The following is a 23,351-nucleotide window of genomic DNA, read 5'->3' on the forward strand; positions in this document are numbered from 1 at the left end:
CCTCTCCCATGTTGGAAATTTAACCTCTGTATTTGACTGACCTGGGACAGTGTTAGCCTTGTAAATACAGGGTCTGTGGTAAAGTCCCATCAGGAGCTGCAAAGAAATACCAGCTGGTTACATATAGTTTGTGTATGTAATTGCAAGATATTATGGCCCAGGTTTATTTTTCCGTCTTTTCGTCAGTCTTCTGATACTGTCCAGTCCAGTAGGTGGCAGTAATGCTCACAAAAAGTTGGCTTTCCAACCACTATAAAACCTCAATGAAAAGAATCGCTAGGTGGCAGTAAGGCGCTTTTTTGGTCATTTGCCGGCTGGTCGGGCTTTGATAATAAATAAGAGGTTCTGCCAACAGACGAAAAAAGCTGTTTGTTTTAAATGTTGTGCCTTCGGTTAGACAAAGTTTGTGTGTTAAAAATTTTACAATACGTTTCACTTAAAACAACGGTACTGAGTGACGCTGACGTTTTAGCATTTCAGCGAAATTTAGCTGTTTTTAACAAGGTATTAGCTTAGCAGCACTTAGCAGGCTGTAACGTGTCCGTTTTAGAAGAACTGTGGGATTTGTTTTCCCAGGTAAGTTTCACGTTTATTACTTTTTTATTTATTTTTTTATGTTTTTGTTTTTGTATCCGCAGTTTGAAAGCTGAAAGGGTAACGTTGACTTCGTTTTCCCCGCAACTCCGCCCATGGCCGCGTTTCATTGGTGAACGTGAAGTCTCGTTTTTCCTCAATCGAAATGCTGATTGGCTGAAAGTTGACACGCCCTCAAACCGTCCAAAAGTTAATTGTCCCAAAGGTGAAACGTGTAATCGATAAACTGCTTAAATAAATAAACTGCTTTAGTAGCGTGTCTGTTAAACCAGAATACTCAATTACAACAAAGAATTCAGTCTGAAAAATTGTTTTACAGAGATAATATAAATTAGAAGTGAAAGTAATGAATATATGTCAGTTAATTGATTAGAATCTGAACCAGAATAACTTTTATTCGCCAAGTATCCACAGAATACAAGTAATTTGACTTTGTTTGAGCTGTATTCTCTCTTTATGGGCATGTATAAATATACACTAAACACTCAATAATTCACAGTAAAAAATAAATGTGCAAATGAAATGTGCAAGTAAAATGTGCAATAAGAGAAACAAAAAGAATTTGTGAAATGGACATTTTTTTGTAAACTAGTTCAAGATTCTCAAAAAGGATGTTAATGTTTTAAAATGTATTGCACTTTGCAGACAGGCTTTACAGGATGAGAACAAAATTAAAATTGATTGACTGATGGAAATTATTTTGAAAAAATAATGTACAAAATACAAAAATATGTAGTGCACATTAAACTACAGTGTCATGCTTGTAGAGCGCAAACCTCCACCAAGACTAGTTTTTGATTCCGCAAATGTTTACCTTGGAAAACATTTTCAAGGTTGAAGTCCTGCTAGAAGTGACTTTTCATAAGGTACAATATAATACAAAATATATGTCAAAAGGGCGTTTCAATGTTAAAATTAAATATCTGCTATATCAGAAATGTGGATCACATGTGGATCAGAGTGCCAGTTTGCACCTCATTGTCAGAAATGAAAGTGATTGAGGCACTTTTGATTGAGATATAATGCAAAATGTACACCAAATGGGCTTTTAAATATTAAATTCAAATGTCCACAAGCTGGATCAGATCTGGATCAAACTTTGTCAGGTGATAGTGAGTATAAGAAACTTCAATAAATTTTATTGGCAGCACGCAAGAAGGCCCTCACAAGGAGATGGCTCAAACCACAGCCACCAACAATAGAGGAATGGATAAACATTGTCCAAGGGAAATACACTATGGAAAAACTGTCCTTCTCCCTCAAAGTACAGATGGAAATTTTCTACCATACCTGGTCCAAGTGGAGGGAATATGTAAAGCATATTAGGTCTGATTTTCTGTGAGCACTACTGCGTTATATCATTGAGGTTGTACACATCGTAACGCTTGTGTAGATAGGATTGTGGTTTGGCTGCCCCGCCCCTCACTTATATTAATGTTTTGTTTTTTATATCAAAAGTTGTATTTGATAAAGTAAAAGTAATGTATGGAGTGAAACTTTGCGAAATTTGACATGCTTTATCAATAAAAGTGTTAATATTAAAAAAAAAACAATAAAATGGCACCAATGATATATATACTGACCAGAGAACAGGCTGACTGGGGACATTTTAAAATTATGCAAAATCCAAGGCAGTAATAATATTTTTAAATAAAACTATATATAATCAGCAGTAATAACATTTTGAGAAAAAAATAAGTCTTTGATTAATTAATTAATAAACAATGGAAGATAGATATCTTTAAGCAGATTTAAAATGCTTGTCCAGAAAAAGAGAGCATGATGTGAAATTGCTTTAAGACCTTAAAATTGCTGCTTCTTTTTTTTTTTTTTTTTTACAATATATTCACAAAACCTACAAGAAGCCAATAATTATAATAGAGCAACAATGAAGTAATCTAATATTTGTAGTCTTGAAGCTGTAGCAGTTAGATTATGTATCTGCAATGCATATATATTAAAATGAATATGTTATGTGTACAATACATGTACAATATCTGAGCAGTTGGGACAAAGGGGGCTTTGGATGCAAATATTTCTGTAAACAGACACCTTTTATGTTTAATTTGCAGTTTTATTTAATTTTCAGATTTTCCCCATGTTATATGTTGTTTTTTTTTCATTTTCTTGTCTTTGTTTGTTTGTTTGCTTTTAAAAGGAAAAATGAATAAAAAAAAGTAAGTTACACAAAGCATTTAGTATCACTGAAAGCTTCCAGCACTGATGCATATTAGTCTGGACATTATCTGATTCCTTATGGAATAAAAGCAGGATATCTGTGAACAGAATAGTTTAAATTGTTGCAAGATAACACAAGTGAAAGAAGGCATTCCTGGTGATCTTTTTAATGTGCTATTCAAAGAATAAAGTGCGAGCAAAGATCACAAGTATTTTAGCTTTTTCACACATTAGCATCTAAAATAATGGTAATTGATCACAATGATTTTCTGTACTCAGCAGGGCCAATAAATTATCATCTCAATGTTCTGGACTGAAGTTTTATAGCTGGATATGATGAGGATTAAACTGTTGACCCTTTGGTTAATGAAAAACCTACTCTCTCATCTGACACGGCACCCGTCTCCCTCCTTTTTTTTCCTTTCTTTATTTCTTTGATTTGATTTTATGATGATACTCTGCTTAGGTGAACAGTCACCTGTGTGTGGGCGGGGCTTATGCAGCTGTAACAACTGTTGCAGCTTTCAGTAGTTCAAAAGTCAACCTGGACAGGATGTGTATTTGTGTGAAGGATGTGTTCTTGCAGAGCTGGGGCTGGACTAACCTGTACGTATTGTTGCTTTGTTATTGCTGATTATGTAGTTATGTATTTTTGCACAGCACCATGCTAGCTTTAAAGCTAGGGTAGGTAACTCTGTACAGAAACACTTTTTGTTATATTGGGTGAAATGGTCCATCTATCCTAACAGTAGTCAATACATTATATATTCTGAAAAAGGAATGAAAAAAAATCAGACGTCTGTAGCAGCTGTAGGATCGATAAAACTCCGACCAATATAAGCCCCGCTGTGCGCTCTCAAAAAGCCAATCGGGTGCCTTCATGTCTAGTTCTTCCTGCTCGCGTCAGCAGGCTCAACGCCCCCTGTGTCCCTCCCTTCTCCGCGCGTGCACACTCATCTCATTTCACAGAAGAAGTTCACTTCGGTACAATGGCAGAGGGAATACAGCCGAAACTACCACTTCCACCGGATTGCGCCATGTCGGATTAATAATTTTCTCTGCAAATTAGCTGTTGAAAACAGCTGTAATCACTTCCTGAATCACAGAGGACCGCTCCAGCTTCAGCAGTTAGTGCACGTGCCTAACAAGCTGCAAAAAGCATTTTGAGCCATCTAAAATGGTAATTATTTGTCATGTTTACATTGTCATGGCTTGGTAAAACAGTTGTGTGTTCTTTCCTTCTTGTGTGCAGCTGTTAAAGTATGTTTATAACAGATTTAACTTCTTTTTATAATGTTCAGATGAGCTACGCTCTGATGCGATCCGCTGACATCACCACTCGCTCTGTTCGCTTCTTCTTTACTCCACTTGACACGCTGAAATGTTCAAAAAATCTTTCGCGCATAAATGTCGGCTATGTGGCACGATCTAATCGCCAACACAATATGCAGCAGTGCGTGATGATGATGTGGAAGGCTGGGGCCACAGCTCAGAGAAATGTTAATTCTCCCTTCTCCTTCTCTCCGTGGATTTATTTATTTTTATTTTTTACTTTTTGTGTGCCTCACTTAGTTCAAGTTACGAGTCGGCACTCTCTGATCATTGGTTCTCTCAGAGTGAGATCATGTCACGGCGCAGCCTTCACCTCCGCACATCTGCCAACTGTGGCAATGAAGGCATGCTTGACCGCAGCCTGCCACACAGCAGTGCCTCCTACAGTGTGGGAGGACCCAGCTGGAGAAGCACGAAGTAAGTTTGGTTACAGAATCTCTTTATACACTTTACGACTGGCACTTGTAGTAAAGAACCTAGTTTAGACATGTATGCACATCATTTAGGAGAGGATAACTCAACTGTTCTAGATTATATAACGGCTGAGTGGATCCTTGTCATTTGATTGGTATGGATTATTCATGTCAGTTGTGTTGCTTTGCATTTAAAGTGCAATTTGGTTCCATTTAGCATGCACTCTACGTACACACACGTGCGCACACACAAAACAAATCCACTGCGCTGTAAGCTGTCTGGAGGCATGAAGAGCTGTTAGAAGGAAGTTAGAATGAAAAGCTGGACTAATTTCTGATGTGATTTATTTATTTATTTTTTTGGGGGAAGTACACAAAGTTGGTGCACGGCATCGCGGCCGACATTGTCAGAATTATTTTTGGAATCCTTTTTAAAATTCGTGTTGGATTGTTTATGTCAGAGCAGTAATGATGCATCAAAGCTGGACAAATTTCTGACGCGATTTTTCGCTGGAGTGAGGATCGTACACAAACTCTTTTTCTCTTTATTTTGTCTATTTTATTTTATTTATTTATTTATTTATTTGAAATACATAAAGTCGGTGCAGTGACGCACCAAAATGTAAGTCTCTTTTCTGTTGCTTATAAATTTATATAATATCAAATGACAAGGATCTGTTTTAGTTGTTATATAAAACAAATAATGATTTTTTTTTTTTTTAAACATTCGTTCAATGGAACAAATAATTAATTTTGTGAACGCTGGACCTCATTGAATGGTATGTTCCAGCTTTCACCTCATGAAATATTCGTACCATTGAACTCATAAACATTCATTATTTATATACTAATATGACCCCAATGAACAACTTGGGATATGTGCCTAAATCTCTATCTGGGATGAACAACCCGACAATGACCACACACTTTTTCATCCCGAGTGTTACTTCAGATACAGCTATATTTCCTAAACTACAGCAGCTATAGATTTTCCAAAGTGTTCAAAATGACCAGTACATGTTTGACAGGGTCACAGAAATAACTTGTCTTTGTGAAAATGAATTTGTAGCCAGTTACATCAATGAGAAAATATGGGAGCTCAGCAGAACAAGAAAATGATTATGGATTTCCAAATTAATGAATATTTGGCTTTAGTTTCATCTTTTTTTTTTTTTATCTTTCTTTGCAATTATGTAAAATAATTTCTTGATTGGTGGTGGTTCTCATTTGCCTGATTTCTCACAGTGTTAATTCTGTTATGTAATCCGTATTGTGCCGTGCTCTCATACAGGGTAGTTTTAAACTGTCTCAGCACAAACTGTGCACCTCCTCCTGTGGTGTGCCTTGTGGTGCATCATCCATCTTCCATATTGGCATTGTCTTGCAGGTCACTGAAGTCGCGGCGTTCTCACACAGTCTCTTGCTCAGAGTCTCTACTCCATCAACACACTCCATGCAAACACAACAGCAGCCTTCACAGTGTGGCCTCAGACGCCTCGCTGCTGTCCTCACTACTAGACGAGTCCAGTATCCAGGAAACCACTCTGGTTGAAGGATTATTAGGTTAGATGGTTTTTATTTATTTAGTTTTAACTGTTAGCCATGTGTTTCTTGATGTGCTAAATCAAAGCAGTATGTGAAGCACACAGTGAAAATGAGTAGTCAGCAGCACTGGCTTTGAATGTTTCACTTATTGCCTGCAGTAATCAAGCAGAAATGATCCACACCAGCTCCATTTGTTTCCCTTATTTGTATTCCTGAGTCTAGTGAACCATCCTTTGCACAGTGGAGGGGCTGGTAAAAGCAAACATGTTTTTGACAAATATATTGTTGATATTCAGTTTGAATATCAGTTTTTATGTGTTTCACTCCTTTCACTGAGTTTAAACTGCAGAGGTTCAATACTCAGTATCAGCATCCTTGTGAATATTTTATTCTGTCCAGTTACAAACTTTTTGATCCTGCTGATGTTTGTGGTTACCGAAGTGTGCACCATAAAGGTAGCAATACTACAACAGCTGCTCTCCTGGAGTATAAAGTACTCTTAAAAACAGACTGATATAGTTTACAGTAAACTGTAGCATGATTGGTTAGTAAAGAAAAAACAAAACCCATCTGTCTGGCAGATTGCTACAATGGGCTCCTTATGCTAGCTAGCTTCTTCATTTAGCATGTATCCCTGATAAATACTCATGCTGGTCTTCCTCCTGTGTGTAGGTTTGGACCAGGAGGATGATCATAAAGGTCAGTTCTTGCACCACCTTCAACAGTATGTTGTTTGTCTTGTTAATATGACTGATGGGTGATCATGCTGGTATGAAGATCTAAGAGCGTGCTGGGGAAAGGTTTTCGTCAAAGATATTCCAACATTGCAAAGTTGGTTTAAAAACTGTCATAGAGATGTTTTTAATTTTGCATAAAGGTGTGAATGTTTTGTTCCAGAAAGCACTGTGCTTGCAGACCAGAACTCTGTGATTAGCCGTTCACATGGAAGCTGTCTGAAACATGCGGGTCAGACCCAGGCCCCCGCGCTTAGCAAAAAGTACTGCAAAGACTGCGAGCCTCATTCTGACAGAAAGGAGGAATGCACCGCTTCAGCTGCAGCCTTCTCATCAGGACCCACAGACTCCGAACATTCCTTCATCTACAGCCAGGACAAGAGGCACAAGAGGATGACAGGTAAGTCCGTTTATTTTAGTGTATATACATAACTGCAGCAATGGTTGCAAAATGTTCACACTTAATGGTAATAATGGAACACAGGATGAAATCTTTCTTCTGGTCCTTGTTTCCTGTACACGTGTACTATATATGAGCTCAGTGATGAGCTTCTGTTGACTTGGCCTTTACACATTTTCAGTAACCTTATAGGCATTGGGCTGCCAGATGGCTGAAAGTGGTTACTACCACCGAGCGTGGCTAAATTTGCCACCTATAATTTACTAAGTATATGTATCCCAATAATATTTATATATGATACAAAAAAGAATAGTTTGCACCATCTGTTGTGCTTAGTTATCATGTTATGGGGTAACCTATGTCATCTCGTAGAATGCAAAGGGCATTGACCTTGTTTGATCATTACTTTGGAGACCAAACAGTCAAAACCATTCCATTTATGAATCCTAGCTCAACCAATAATTTGCATCACTTGCTACCAAAATTGGAGCAACTTCAACTTCTGAGCCCTATATAAAGTGAAATTAGCCCATAACGCCACAACATTCAGTCATATATAGTCCAAACTATACCCTTTTTGGAATCTTTATAATCAGACAAGTAATGTGGTATACTTTTCAGTCTGATTGTAGCATCTCTAAATATTGACCGCTACCTGGCTACAAGTACTGCCTGAAGATTTTCTATCATATTTTTTTCAAGTCCCTATAGATGGGTGACCAAATTGCCTGGAAAGTCTTAAGCAACATTTCCTGTATGCCTCCTTTTCATTCAGTCAATCAATCATTATTTTACCAGATAGACATCATTGAGATTAAAATGTCTTTTCCAAGAGCGATCTGGCCAGGAAAGCAGTATGGTGTTACAACAGTAAAATATTAAACCAAAGAAATACAGACACACTACAACTCTCAAAACAGAACAGTAATACAGTAAAAGATGTGGCATAAAGACAGAGTGAGTACCAGGCAAATAACCAAGCATTGATCACACACAATTACACAATCCAAGGGAATTCCTTTCAATGTCTGTTATGATGTGCTTAAACTCTCCAATGAAAGCAGTCCTGGCAATTTCAATTCATTCTGGAGTTCATTCCAGGAAAAGTACTTAAATGTGTTTTTACCCAGTTCAGTCCTCACTCTGGTACCACCATCAGCAGTACATCTTGTAGTTAAGTATTCACGATGGTTCGCTGCCACCAGACGTGACTGAATGTTGAAGTTACATTCTGTACAAAAAGTTTTTGTTTTAATTTTAGGTGCTAGGCTTTGTAATTCGGTTATGTTGATCAGAAATCAGATTGATCTATTTGTGGAGACTCTTACTATGCAGCAATGTGGCAGAGTGTCTAGGCTACTGTGCAAACCAGTACTATTAGCTGAAAACTTGATGCTGGTGCTGTAAAACTGCATGGATATGGTGAACATCAGCTGTTGAGTGATGTGACATGCTGTTGTAGTCGCTGAACTAGCCTGAGGCTACAGTTAACACTAGCAGTAGCGCAGTCACAGCCATGTGAAACACCTCAAGGGTTCTGTACGTTTTACTGTGTATAATTGCCACCTTCTCCAGAATATTTCCTGATATGTGTGATAGCTACAAAGTCTCCTGCAAGAAAACTGGCAGCTCAATATGTTGAATTCATTATAATCCTTTGATGTAGCTATGTTTAGCATTATTAGAAGAATTGCAACAAACCGGTTCAGTTAAAATATTGGTGTGGAATACATTTACGTATTTATGTCACTAATGGCTGGTCATTGACTCTTCAGAGGCTGCTTCACGTGGATATGAACTCTTTGGATCATGTTTCCTTTTAATTGGGTGATGATGGTTCCATGTTGTGATTTTTGGTTCTTCCAGATGTGCTGCATTGGTTTTTGGTCTCTGTTGTGCTATGCAGTATCAGAACCACCGTTTGCTATGTTACCATTGTGATGCGATCGTTTTGGAGGCTGCTCAGAAAGGTCAGCGTGTTGGGCTGGATGCAGAATGACAGCAGACAAGCAGAAAGGGCTTATGGAGGTACTGATAGTTTGTGTTTTTAGTTTTCTACTCGGTCACGTCTTTGGTGTTTGTGTGCACTTCCTGTCGGACTCCACTGGAGTCTGATTCTAACCGCTTCTTAAAGTCCCTGGAGTTCAGAGGGTCCACTAAAGGGTCCAGCACCTGTCTGGTTATCATAATTTCTGTTCAAAGTTTGATTTTTTTTTTTTTTTTTTTTTTTTTCTTCTTCTCTTGGTCACCTGCTGTGTCACTCTCAAACAAATGAGCCACCACCCTGTGGTTTGCTTATCTCCCGGGTGAAATGCAAACCTGTCCCTTCAGTCAGAGGACGGGAGGTTTGTCCGGCCTTGCTGGCATACTTCTGTTTCTGTTGTAGCTCACAGTTACCGTGGAGGGGTCATGAACCTGAAGACCACAAGCCAGGACAGTCATCCCACCACATCTCTATGTGAGTGTTTGCAGACAGCTCACATCAGAACATTCTGCAGCAGATTTTAAATGTCACATTAATTTGTTGGCAGTCCAGTGAAACAGAAACTGAACTGCTTCCGATCATGTGACACGTTTGTGGTATGATGTCAGTAGTTTGTGCGATGAGGCGAGTATGGTATATCTACAAAAACAGGGATTCTTATCTGATTTGAATTTTGAGAACACAAACTCAAAGACACAGTTAGTGTCTTTGAGTTCTCAGTGAAGCCAGTCCTGGTCATAATGATCGCCATTTAGCTATTGGCTGATTGTCAGGATACATGTCTGAAAGTGGCTCCCCTTATGATGTCACAGTGAGCTGATCTGAATTAAAGTCTTAAGTACCGCCCATCCTCCTCTACTGTTGGTATGAGCAGTAATGGTACTAGAGGTGTAAGGTTTGTTTTCACCAACTAGTTCGCAGTGTGCATTAGTTAAACTAGAACCCTCTGCCGAGGCAAAAAGTGCATCAGCTTTATATGTTTGCGTCACACACCAGAGAAAACATTTAGTTAAATTGAATGCAAATTGGTTCATTTGTATAAGTCTCATTTTGAAATCTCAAAAGTTGTTTGAAAAATGTCCTTGTTCTGCTTCTTGTTCTAATTTGTGGTACATGCATCATTATCTTTTGAGTATTGCTTGTAGACATTCAAAAATAGAAATGTTCTTGGAGGTAAAATTATTTGGACTTGGGATTTAAAAAGTAGAAGGTGCACTCTGTGAGGGCATACCATTTTGGGGGGATGGCATGACAGAGGAGGGGTTTTAGCTGTGCATCTATAGGTGTTGTGCAATCATGTGGTTCAAAGGACCTGGTCATGAAATACTTTTAATCATGTGTGATTTAAAATATAATCAACTGTTTCCTAATCCAAGGACCTTTCTATCAAGTCCAGGTTGTTCTTGTAGGTTCTGGATTCCTCTATTTGGAAGTATTAAATGTCAAGTGTAGCTTCTGTTTCACAGTGGATAAGCTGGAGCTAGAGTTTTATTTTATTTTTTTTAATTTGTTCCTTTGTGTTAATTGTCTTCATTTGGACCGCAGGTGGTCCTCCACCATACAGATGGACCCTTTTTTGTGGAATTGGTGGTGTGTTTGGCACGTCAGCTGCTATAAATCACCTAGCAGCAGAAAATATGATCTCTTGTAGTAACTCTGTTGCTGCCTTCTATTGGAGGGTGCACATGTTAGGAGGGTGGGGGGGGGGGGGCGCTTGGATTATCATTTTGTAAAAAGATGGAACCACCAGAGATCACAGGTCTTTGTAGAGGGTGATGACTGGGGCACCGTAGAGGTGTCGTTCACTGCACGCTGGCATCCGGGGTCAAACCTGAAGCAGCTCATGCTGATGGACACCCGGAGGGTCCTTGCTGACGGAGAGGATGACCAGCTTCCGCTGCTGCTGAGCGCCTTCGAAAGCTCGACATTGCAGTGACTGCCCTCTGAGGTCCGCAGATCTAGAAGCAGCCAGGATTTGGTTGGTGGATTCACCTGCTTCATTGGTCAGCTTAGCAAGGGCGTGTCACCTGCTACAGTATGTTGGACTGAAGGTGTCTGATATCAGCCCTGTCCAGGAGGATATTATGAGACTCAGACATTCTTTGAGTTTCTTGTCTATTGTCTGTCTGCGCTCCTCTGACTACATTGAGTGATAATGGCTTGCTGGATCCTGGTTTCAGCACCCAGAACAACATAAATGGACATGTTCTGATGTCAGTGGTGTGGCTAAGGAGACTGATCATGTTCTTGTGGGAAGATGATTGAGACTTCTTCAGAGCTGTGAGGTCAATAGAAGTGTCAGGTTTGCTAACTAATGTGATAACCTTCATTAAAATGATATTTTGTTTCTTCTCACTCACCTGGTGAATGTTGAATGTTGGAATCCTTTGCTTGCAGGGCGGACAGCAGCTGAAGTCTTCAAGTGGTTCAGAAAACAATGGCATCACATGACCAATAGGTTCCTTCTGATTGGGCAAGTCTGTTTATTTATTTTTATTTATTGTGCCTTTTAGCGGTATCTGATGAGTTTAGAATTGCAGACCGACTGTGGCTGAATTGATTTCCACCCGTTTCTTCTGTGTTTTTCACTCATTTGACATTCTGTTGCTGAAGCGTCTTTTCTTTCAGTATTTTGAGTTGTGTTCAAGCACCGGAGGTGATGTTGCAAATCAGATTAATGTAATAACAAGGAAACGAGTTCGCAGGATTTTCACATCAATGGAAGGATTTTACAGAAAGCACAAAAAAAAAAATACAAGTAAATCATCAACTGCTAGTGTCGCTGTGAGCTAAAGACCAGCTAAACTAGCATGTTAATGTGACAGATTTATATTATAAACTGCTGTATTTTCCAGAAAACTGTTTCTAAGTAGTTGCAGCATTCCCATAATAAATGCACATTATTTAGCGGTAATTAATTTGAATTGTGAACTCTTTAATGGACAGGAAAACAAATGGGGGAAAATTGCATTAAACCTCTTCCACAATTAAAGGTATCATGATTACCACCAGCAAATCTTCAGCTGGAAATGTGTATATTTAAAAAAAATAACTGTGGACGTTTGGTTCAATTTGTGTTTTAGTCTCTTGTTTAGACTTATTTCTGCTTCTCCTTTCTTCCAGGTGTTTCCTCAGACTTCTTCTGGTTCTGGTTTCACTGCTTCTCTTCAGTAAGTTCATAAATACAGCTACAGCATTTCCAGCAGTTTGGCAACGGGTTTATGTTCCGGTATGGTAGACGAAACCGTTCCCCCTAAAAATCGGCCGCCCAGCCTTCACTGTGCATGCGGCTTTTGGGACCACAGACTGACTCACTACACCCAAAGCAATCAAATGTGATTATTAACCATCAGATGACAAAGTAAAACCTCTTAAATCATTCTAAAGTCAATTTTAAGAAGAAACGAGACAATAATCGGTGAGTCGCGACTGCCACTTTGAAATGGTGGAGGCGCAGTGAACGCAGCAGCAGCAGCTCATCTGGCTGCTCTGATCGTTTCCTCTGTCTTTTATTATGAAATAATGCTGAATTTATGTGGAAATGATTGTTGTACAAAAGCTTCAGATATCTGTCGCTGAGACAGATGATGACTAGAGTGCAGTTTTAAGCAGACACGATCGGTGAACCGCGACTGACGCACAGAAATGACGCATGCGCAGTGAAGGCAGGGTGGACCTATTTTCAGGGGGCACCAGCTGACAAACACACATTTGGAAGCCTTTGTATCATTTTGACCAAATCTATATATGTTTGGAGACCTAAAACATTTTTTTTGGAAAAGGTCTTGGTGTTTTACCCCCCCCCCCCCAGTTACTGTAATGACAGTGAACCGCGACTGACGCACAGATATGACACATGCGCAGTGAAGGCAGGGTGGACCTATTTTCAGGGGGCACCAGCTGACAAACACACATTTGGAAGCCTTTGTATCATTTTGACCAAATCTATATATGTTTGGAGACCTAAAACATTTTTTTGGGAAAAGGTCTTGGTGTTTTACCCCCCCCCCCCCCCCAGTTACTGTAATGACAATCACCAAAGAAGTTTAGCTTTTTAACTGTTTTATTTCCCCCCAATAACATTTTTTCTTCTTTTGCTCGGGGTCACCACTGCTGATTCTGCTTTGGATCTGCATGCTGGTTTGGGACAGGTTTTAGTTTTTAATTTATCAGTGATTTCTTAGTTCATAGGAGGTTGAACTGGTTCCTTCTCTGCAGGTATTTGCTGGTGTCATCTGACAGTCAGAACTGTGGACGAACCCAAAGTTCTACAGACAGAGTCTCTTCACAGTGAACCTCCAACCACAGACGTGCCGGCAGGAACCCAGGTACAAACAGCATCGTGTTCCAATGATTTCTTTTGTGTTTACTTTCAGGCCGTGCTGGAATATTTTTGTCTCCACACCATCTTCTAGTCAAATCTGTTCAATGAACTGCTCAAAAAGGCTGAAAATAAAGTTTGAAGCTTTTAAGACACCAGTTTTCATCTTCTTAATATGACTGTAACATTTAATTTAAAAGCAAGAGGAGCCAGTTTATTTTAAGATTAACTTTTGTAATTTCAGTTTGTTGTTCTTTCTTTTCTAAACTACTGTTCTTTATCCAGCAAGACAAAAACCCAGTGATGGATGGCTCTGTGCGGCTCGCCGGTCTGGAGCAGAGTCTGCAGGCACTGTGGGAGTCAGTGATTGCAAGTGGGCGGCAAGTGGAGGAGAAGCACAGCGAGATGTCCCAGCTGCAGCACCGCCTCCAGCAGCAGCTCCTCTCTGCCCAGAGTACCATCAAGGACCTCAAACCCTGGCTAGCCAGCCAGCTGGGCCAACAGCTGCATCACCTTAGAGGCCAACTGTCTAAGGAGAGAATCCAGCGGGAGCAGGTCAGACAGCCAACCATGTGGAGGAGGGATGGTTCTTCTCTCAGAATATTATTTCTTGAAGTTCTGTGACAATATAAAATAGTTGTTCCTTTTGTGTTTGCGTTAACATTCTTGCTCTGACATCACGTTGATTAGAAAAGAAACTTGTCAGAATTCTAATCATTATTAACGTGGCATAGGTGCATGTTCTTAGCTTTGACTCTTTTCTGTCTTTATGGGTGTGTCCAGATTCGACAGCGGGATCTGCTGATGCAGCAGCAATGGATGTCTTGTCTGGACCAGTTGGAGCTGCAGCTGCGCCGCATGGAGGTATCAAAGCTTGTATCTAGCGGTTACACACCTGGTGTGGTAGAATCTGCCTAAACCAGAGCTGTTATCTGATCAATGGGATATATATATATAAAATATGCTCTTTTTATCTTGTTCTAGCTGGGTCCTAATGACCAGCTCAACATTTTAATGTTGTGCCTACAAAAACAATCTTGCCATTCTCCATATACAGTAGTGTTCAGAATAATAGTAGTGCTATGTGACTAAAAAGATTAATCCAAGTTTTGAGTATATTTCTTATTGTTACATGGGAAACAAGGTACCAGTAGATTCAGTAGATTCTCACAAATCCAACCAGACCAAGCATTCATGATATGCACACTCTTAAGGCTATGAAATTGGGCTTTTAGTAAAAAAAAAAAGGTAGAAAAGGGGGTGTTCACAATAATAGTAGCATCTGCTGTTGACACTACAAACTCAAAACTGTTATGTTCAAACTGCTTTTTTAGCAATCCTGTGAATCACTAAACTAGTATTTAGTTGTATAACCACAGTTTTTCATGATTTCTTCACATCTGCGAGGCATTAATTTTGTTGTTTTGGAACCAAGATCTTGCTTGTTTACTAGTGTGTTTGGGGTCATTGTCTTGTTGAAACACCCATTTCAAGGGCATGTCCTCTTCAGCATAAGGCAACATGACCTCTTCAAGTATTTTGACATATCCAAACTGATCCATGATACCTGGTATGCGATATATAGGCCCAACACCATAGTAGGAGAAACATGCCCATATCATGATGCTTGCACCACCATGCTTCACTGTCTTCACTGTGAACTGTTCAGAGTTTGGGGGTCGTCTCACAAACTGTCTGTGGCCCTTGGACCCAAAAAGAACAATTTTACTCTCATCAGTCTACAGAATATTCCTCCATTTCTCTTTAGGCCAGTTGATGTGTTCTTTGGCAAATTGTAACCTCTTCTGCACGTCTTTTATTTAACAGAGGGACTTTGCGGGGGATTCTTGCAAATAAATTAGCTTCACACAGGTGTCTTCTAACTGTCACAGCACTTACAGGTAACTCCAGACTGTCTTTGATCATCCTGGAGCTGATCAGTGGGTGAGCCTTTGCCATTCTGGTTATTCTTCTATCCATTTTGATGGTGGTTTTCTGTTTTCTTCCACACGTCTCTGTTTTTTTTTTGTCCATTTTAAAGCATTGGAGATCATTGTAGATGAACAGCCTATAATTTTTTGCACCTGCGTATGTTTTCCCCTCTCCAATCAACTTTTTAATCAAACTACGCTGTTCTTCTGAACAATGTCTTGAACGTCCCATTTTCCTCAGGCTTTCAAAGAGAAAAGCATGTTCAACAGGTGCTGGCATCCTTAAATAGGGGACACCTGATTCACACCTGTTTGTTCCACAAAATTGACAAACTCACTGACTGAATGCCACACTACTATTATTGTGAACACCCCCTTTTCTACTCTTTTTTTTTTTTTTTTTTTTTTTTTTGCTAATAGCCCAATTTCATAGCCTTAAGAGTGTGTATATCATGAATGCTTGGTCTTGTTGGATTTTTTTTTTACTGAATCTACTGGTACCTTGTTTCCCATGTAACAATAAGAAATATACTCAAAACCTGGATTAATCTTTTTAGTCACATAGCACTGCTATTATTCTGAACACTACTGTATATGTACTATATATTAGGGTTAGACCAATAATCGGCTTGGCTGATAGACCGATAATCTCTTTCCCATCGGTAGGGCCAATTATCAGCCGATTAATTGATCCATCTGTAATATATATATGTGATTTGAAATCTAGTCAACTAACTGTGTAGTTGTTGTAGATTCGAATGGACATAACAGTTTTGCCTGAATGACTTGCAGGAGATTGAGTCAAGTCGGCGTGAAGCTTCAACGGTCTCACTTGAAACTCTTCACACTACTGATGGGTAAGCTGCAGGGTGTTTGTTTGAGTCCCATGCCCAGGCAGACAAAGTGTGGATGGGCAAGGTGAAAGGTGTGTGTGTGTCTCCATGTGTCCAGAGGAACTACCTCTGACTCATGTAATGTTGTTGAGTTTGGTGGATCCATTGTTAGCATTCTTGTCTTACAGCAGAAAGTCCTGGGCTCAGTATGTCTTATCACAGTTAGGCTTCTAGCGTGTTGTGTGCATGCATCAATCCGTAGATACCTGGTTGTACAACATGCCAGCTGGGTAGCTCCAGAGTTAGCCAAAAGCACAAAAGTTGGGTTTGCCTAATGCCTAACAAATGACTACAAAAAAGGCAGAGTTAGTTGAGTTTGGTAATAAGGTGGATTAACTTGGCATTCCTCCGCAGGAAGATGAGGAGGTGGAGGACAAATCCAAAGAACGCATATCAGTTTAATTCGATGGGAAGGTGATTTTCCGCTTTAAAACCTCCCGGAAATATTGTCCAGATGTGACGACTGCTGACTTTTGCCGGGAGAAGACCAGTCTTTCCTAAAGACTGCTAAAGCTGAAGCTGTCTGGGTACCATGTTGTACACCTAGGTATCTGTGGATGGACACATAAGGACTATGGCACTGTAACCCAAATCCTGATGAGTTTTACTCCACCGGTGTCCACTTCCTTTCTGTCTGGAAATTGCGTGTTTCTGATCTGTAAGCATCCATTAGCTACCTCTGGTGCATTTGCATGGTACATGTTGATGTTGATGTTGGTGTTCTGCTGAGAGTTCCTTTGTACCACATCCCCAGTCCTACATATTTTCCATCAGTCTGGTTCCATTAGATGGAACAAGTGGCAGCGCCATATACTGTGAGGACAAAAGGGAAATGACATCACAGGACATTACAGCAAAGCTTGTTTTTGTTATTTATCTCAGTGTTTGTGTGGATCGTCAGTCCCATGATGCTTTGCTGGCAGAGGTGAAGCAGCTGAAGGCGGCTCTGGAAGACATGAAGGAGGCTCTTCACAGAGTTTCTGAGCTTCAGGATGATGGCAGCCTGGATAGAATCCAGCAGACGGTGAGATGTGACATCATCAGCACATTCACATGTTCTGTCTGTGTTTCTACACATTTGAAGAGGATTTGTGTTTTAGTAATCAAAAAATAAATAAATATATTGACAACTCAGACCTGTGGGTCTGTCATACTTCTGCTACTAATGCTGTGTTCAAGATGAGTCAGGCAAACCCAACTTGGAAATTACTGAAAATTCTGTTCACTTGGTGGATTCTGAACACAATATGGGCAGAGTAACATAATCGGGGGTATTTTTGTCTTAGCACACAAATAAGTTGTCAAATTTATTTATTTATTTATTTTTTGCTCAGCCTCATTTTTTTTTGCACTACCTATTAGTATTTTGTGCTACAAGAAGTCAAAAAATATACCGTAGTTATGTTACTGTATTTTTGTTTTGCACTATTTCAGACAACTTAAAAATTGTAGTTTCATTATAGGTTTAAAGGTGTTTTGTTTGTTTTTTGGCATCTCACAAATGGTATTGGTATTTTCCTGCTGATCTGTATCGAATTTCAAATTCTATTATTGTGATGACCCTAATTCCCTCTATAGGTTATCACACACTTAAAAAAAAAAAAAAAAAAAAAGCTTAAATGTGTTTTGTTGAGTTCAGCTCAAAGGCTTAAAGTGAGATTATTTAATATTCATCTTAATTCTTGTCAGATTTCTGCTCAGGTCCATGAGGAGGTCTGGGGTCTGATCTACGGCAACCAGTTGATGTTGGAGGGCGGGGCCGCAGGAGATCCCCACTCCCTGCCGGAGTCCTTTTTGCAGTGGCTGTCACAGCATTATGTGAGCAGGGTGGACCTGCAGGCTTCGGTGGCCTCACTTAAGCTCAACATCATCGAGAACATCAGCCTTTACCTGGAACGGCACCAGGATGAGGGAACAGTCAGAGACACTGTTGTGCAAACCACCACCGGGGGCGCTGTCACTGAGGAGGTAGGACATGGATTTAATTACATGCAGCAGGACTCTGCAGCAATGGAATCCTGAAACATGTGACTTCTGCCTCTTAAGGAGCATTTTGTGCTATCATCCTTTGGTTATAGCACCACCTGGTGGTGGTTGTGTTGCCTTGCAAGAGAGTTGAGAATTGTGTTAGAAAATACCACCAATTGGTAGATCATATGTGGTCATGAAGATTTGAATATCTTCTGTTGTGAACTTGCAGGAAGTCCATGTCATCGTGAAGAATGCTCTGCGACTGTTTTCCGAGGACCGTACCGGTCTGGCTGACTACGCCCTGGAGTCTGGAGGTAACGCACACTGTTTTATGTCTCAGATCTTCATGATACTGGTTGCTTGTGTGTAGATCAGAAACGGAGCATATTTGAGCATTGTCAAGATTTGTGTAAATATTGATTATATTTCAAAACTTTGGTGCCAGGTCTCTGGAGGATCCTTGGGTCCTGTTAGAATGACTTGTTGTCAGATGAATGGTACTTAGTGATCCTCAGATGAGGAGATTGTGGGGGAATGTCAGCTACCACATTTTGTCCATGTGGTGTGTTTCACCTGGTTGTCAATCAAGACAGTGGGCGGTTCTGTAGTGATGCGTTTGTCCGGACAGTAGTCTCTGTTCTTGCTGTTGTTTCTGTGAATGATGATCTGATCTGAAAAGATGTGAAATTGTTTTAATTAATCTTTAATTTTGTTTGTGTGTCTACCTGCAGGGGGCAGCATTCTAACGACTCTGTCCTCTGAGACCTATAAGTCGAGGGCGGCCCTGATCAGTCTCTTCGGTATTCCTCTTGGTTATTTCTACCACACACCTCGAACTGTTATCCAGGTAACCGCACGTCTTTGTGACATCACACAGAGACACACACGCCGATTTACTCAACTTCAACATCTAGGTTTTGTTCAGTTACGCCCTCTAGTGTTTTGTAGTCTTTGTCCTGATATATCCAAGGAAGAAGGGGATGGTTTATGTGGATCTCCGTGTGTCCATTTTCACTTCTTGAGTCATTGTTAAAAGAAGGACTGAATCTATAAAAGTCACAGATGTTTGAATGAATTTATTCAGCACACACAGTCCAAAACAACAACAAAAAACTTAGAACGAAGAAAGAAAATGGATTACAATGCATCTGTGTGCCTGAAAGGGTATAGGCAGAAGCATAGCTTATTAACGCCTACCCCTTTAACCAAAAATAAAAATATCTAGTCCAAAAGGAGTGGGGAGAAGTAAAAAACCCATCTATTCCCACTCCCATTTTCAACCACTTCAAACTCTTCAGCTTAAAGGACACAATCTGAATGCTACCAAACAAATTTACATTTACAATTGGCAACACACAAAACTCAACCTTCTTCAGCAGATGCATATCTTGAAAACATCATGTCTTTATATTGATTTTTAAAGTGAGTGATATTTGGACATCGTTTGAGTTCATCCGTCAGGTTATCCCATATTCTAGGGCCACACGTGGAGACACAGAAAAGTTTCCTGTTCGTCCGAGTGCCACCAATTTTAAAATGATACAAGCCCAGTAAATTCTATTTTCCCTCTCTCTGAGTAAAAAATAATAAATAAAAAAATAATTTTGCCATTCATGATCAAGTGTATTCTGAGTTAAACTGCGCTTAGTTAATGTTTTATTGTTTTAATGTTTTATTGTTTTAATGTTTTGATTGCCAGCAGGGGGTGTTGTCAGGACAATTTTTCTTTCTGTTCCCCCTCCCCCTTTACAGATGAATAAACACTATTTATGCAGTATTTTAGTACATGTCACATTTTTACATTTGATGTCAGCTGGCATGGCCGTGTCTTCTTTTTCTCTCTTCCTCCCTGTAGCCGGACGTGTATCCAGGAAATTGCTGGGCCTTCAGAGGATCCAGCGGCTTCTTGGCGATCCGCCTCTCCATGATGATCATCCCCACCGCCTTCTCCATGGAGCACCTCCCCAAAGCCCTGGCTCCCGGCGACACGTACCACAGCGCCCCGCGACAGTTCAGCGTTTATGTGAGAGAGACAGTTAGCATGACAGGGTTTGGGTGTTTTTGTCGAAGTTTAGTGATGTGTTCTGATGTTTCTTAGGGTCTGGATGATGACAGCCAGGAAGAGGGAAAGCTCCTGGGCAGTTACACCTACGATGTGGAAGGAGAGGCAGTCCAGACCTACCCGACCTCTGTAAGGCCAAAGAAACAGGTTTTTTTTTTTTTTTAAATTTGTGAGAAAAGATGACTTTAATAACAGATGAAGTGCAGATCATCTTGATTAACTGAAGAGCTGAGAACTTGATCCTTATCATTAATTGATTATCAGTAGCTGATTTTTGATGCTGATATTAGAACCTACAACATTAGATTTTCTTTTATGTCATGGGTCCAGAATGATGTCATAAGGTAAAAGGCCTATGGAGTTAGTCACTCACTGTGTTACTTTCAAGTTACTAGGTACTACTGCTTGATTACCTATAACTAGTCTGTTGCTTCATAAAGTTGTTGTGTTGTTACTTTAAGTCCTTTAGTTGTCATTATATTTACGTTACTCATTGATGATCAATGATTAATGTTGAGATTTACTCTTTATGCTAGAACCACATTGTAGTTTAACCAGCTTTTTTTGTTTTGTTTGTTTTGGGCACCTGGTCGTGACATGGTCAAGGAACAAGTATTTTCATGTTCAGGTCCCAAACTATCAACCACCTCATTATCAGCAGTTGAAAAAAAAAAAAAAAAACACGTTAAAGCTAAAATTAAATTTACGCTGTGATGATGTTAAATAATTACTCTAACTTTGAGCTCTCATTTCTGGTGTCGTGGGCAGGAGGAGAACAGCCGAGCCTACCAGATCATCAAGGTCCAGGTGTTGTCCAACTGGGGCAGTGAGGACTATACGTGCATGTACCGCTTCAGAGTGCACGGGACACCCAGTGGCCAGTGAGAGAAGGCGCTGCTGTGGCGTTTATTCAAACCACACAACAGAACCTCATTCCCTCCGACGCACCTGGTGGAAACCAAACTTGTACATGATTGGCAGCTTTGACCATCTGTTTCCTGTCAGCAGATTTTTATTTAATTTGTCTGTTATTTAGATGTTTCTACTTTATTGAAGGTCTTTAATGAAGCTCATATACTGTGTGTATATATATATATATATATATATATATATATAATTTATTTTTGAAAGTTTCAGGTGTGTAGTTAGTGAGGGCTTGGAAAAAAATAACATTTAGAAAATATAACATTTAATGTTATTGGCACAAAAACAGATCGTTTAATATAAAATGTCCAAATTCAAAAAGTCCACTCGTGTTGAGGTGACAAATAATCATCAGCTGTTTTAATAATTTGTCCTGCAGACTTTGAATTTTCCAAAATATAAAATGTGGATCTTTGGGTGTGATTTAAATCCAATATTGCTAAAGAATCAGTGCTTCAGTTCAACACACAGCTTTTGCCTCTGACAATGTATCATTTGCATTTTTTTTTTTTCTTTTACTTAAAACTGGAATCAGTTTTCAATAAATCAAAAGCTCACGTCCACTAAATTAAACTTAAGTACAAAGCTAAACAAAAAATTGTAATGGGTAGCCTGAGCATAAATGAGAGGCCAAGAGAAAAACTCTGTAAAATGTATTTTTATGCCACCAGTAATTGATTAGTCAAGAAATAGGCCAATTAAAAAAAGAAGATATATTGCAACTTTAATTTTCCACTCCAGCTCAGCGTCCTTGAATGCATCATGGAGGCTTAACCTGGTCACAGCTGAAATTACATTTTGGTGGTCACAGAATTGAGTATTTATCTTGTTTTCATCTCAAATGGCAGATTCTGTTTGTGTGCCCCGCCCCGCGCCCCCACAGTCAAGCAGAAATATCAAACGGGTGATGATTAATTTTGTTGCTCAGCAGTTTGTTTGTTTGGTTTTTTTTTTGTTTGTTTTTTTTTAAGCTTCATGTGTGATGAGGTGCAGATGGTCGGCAGGCTGAGATTTCATTTTTCACACCTACTGAAGAAAAATTCAAAGACTAAAAGCTACAAACCACTAAAAGTCTATTTTCCACTGACAGACTAGAAGGCACTTTTGTTTCATCTGCTGCTGTATGTTCATTTTTGTTTGAAAACCAAATGTCTTTGTATTTATTTTTATGGTTGTATTTTTTTTTATTTTTTTTATTTATTTTTTTTGTCCTTTCTATGGATCTTTGTTTTTTCTGTCGTTTTGTAATAAAGACATCCAATCTAATAATTTTTAAATGTGCAGTTCCAAGATGTTGGGTGTCTCTGGTGTTGGGGTTCTTATCACTCAACTGCACGACATCAAATGACGGTGAGATCAGAGAGACCATGAATGGTCTGAAGGGAGAGTTCCAGGGATCTGTAGTACTGGAGTTGAGTGCCTCCAGGCGGGTGGAGATGTGGTTCTTCTGACCCTGCAAACGATGTTCTGGGAGATGGGGTATCATCCCTATAGACTAGAAGAAAGGACTTTATGTTTCACTCTAGACAGGAAAGTGTGCTTACAATAACCAGAGGGGAATTACACTGCTCTCTGCGTCGGAAAAAGATTCAATACCAGTTACAGCTTATTGGAACAGTCTGGCTACACCCCCAAGATGTCAATCATGACTGTATGGTAGCTCTAAAAGTACTGATTGAATGTTAATATGTTTAGCAGCAGTGCCTCTTCAGAGCCTATGTTGATTTTTGCAGTGTTCGACTCAGTTGACCGGACTGCTCTCTGGGACATCGTGAGCATTCATGGGATCTCCAAGAAGTTACTTTACATCACAGGCAGCCTATATACAGATACTGTGAGTGTTATATGGAGTTGAGGTGGAGTCTAATTCTATCCACTGACCTCTGGTGTTCCTCAGGGATATGTTCCTTCTCCCTAATTGTTTGATACCTTTGTGGAGTGGGTGTTGGTTGTGAAGAGTATTGGTTTGGTGTTATCATTGGTGAGGAAAGACTGACCTTGACTTTGTGGACAGTGATGTGGTCTTTGTAGAATCAGTCAATACCCTGATTGCAGCACCTGAGAAGCTG

General features: G+C 39.7%; 1 protein-coding gene across 1 annotated transcript; it reads left to right on the forward strand.

Annotated features, from left to right (window-relative positions):
• The first annotated feature begins 345 nt into the window (after positions 1 to 345).
• On the forward strand, positions 346 to 21,292 carry LOC117530621 (SUN domain-containing protein 1-like). The gene is made up of 19 exons (XM_034193505.1): positions 346 to 576; positions 4,345 to 4,521; positions 5,905 to 6,080; positions 6,735 to 6,761; positions 6,960 to 7,196; positions 9,583 to 9,654; positions 11,578 to 11,653; positions 12,304 to 12,350; positions 13,399 to 13,508; positions 13,787 to 14,056; positions 14,285 to 14,365; positions 16,225 to 16,289; positions 17,208 to 17,349; positions 18,015 to 18,293; positions 18,526 to 18,610; positions 19,028 to 19,143; positions 20,152 to 20,319; positions 20,395 to 20,487; positions 21,127 to 21,292. The coding sequence occupies exons 2-19, from the start codon at positions 4,397 to 4,399 to the stop codon at positions 21,241 to 21,243; spliced, it is 2,286 nt and encodes a 761-aa protein (XP_034049396.1). The 5' UTR covers positions 346 to 576; positions 4,345 to 4,396; the 3' UTR covers positions 21,244 to 21,292.
• Positions 21,293 to 23,351: the final 2,059 nt, after the last annotated feature.

The sequence above is a fragment of the Thalassophryne amazonica genome, chromosome 18, assembly GCF_902500255.1.
Source record: "Thalassophryne amazonica chromosome 18, fThaAma1.1, whole genome shotgun sequence".
In the NCBI taxonomy this organism is placed as follows: Eukaryota; Metazoa; Chordata; class Actinopteri; order Batrachoidiformes; family Batrachoididae; genus Thalassophryne; species Thalassophryne amazonica.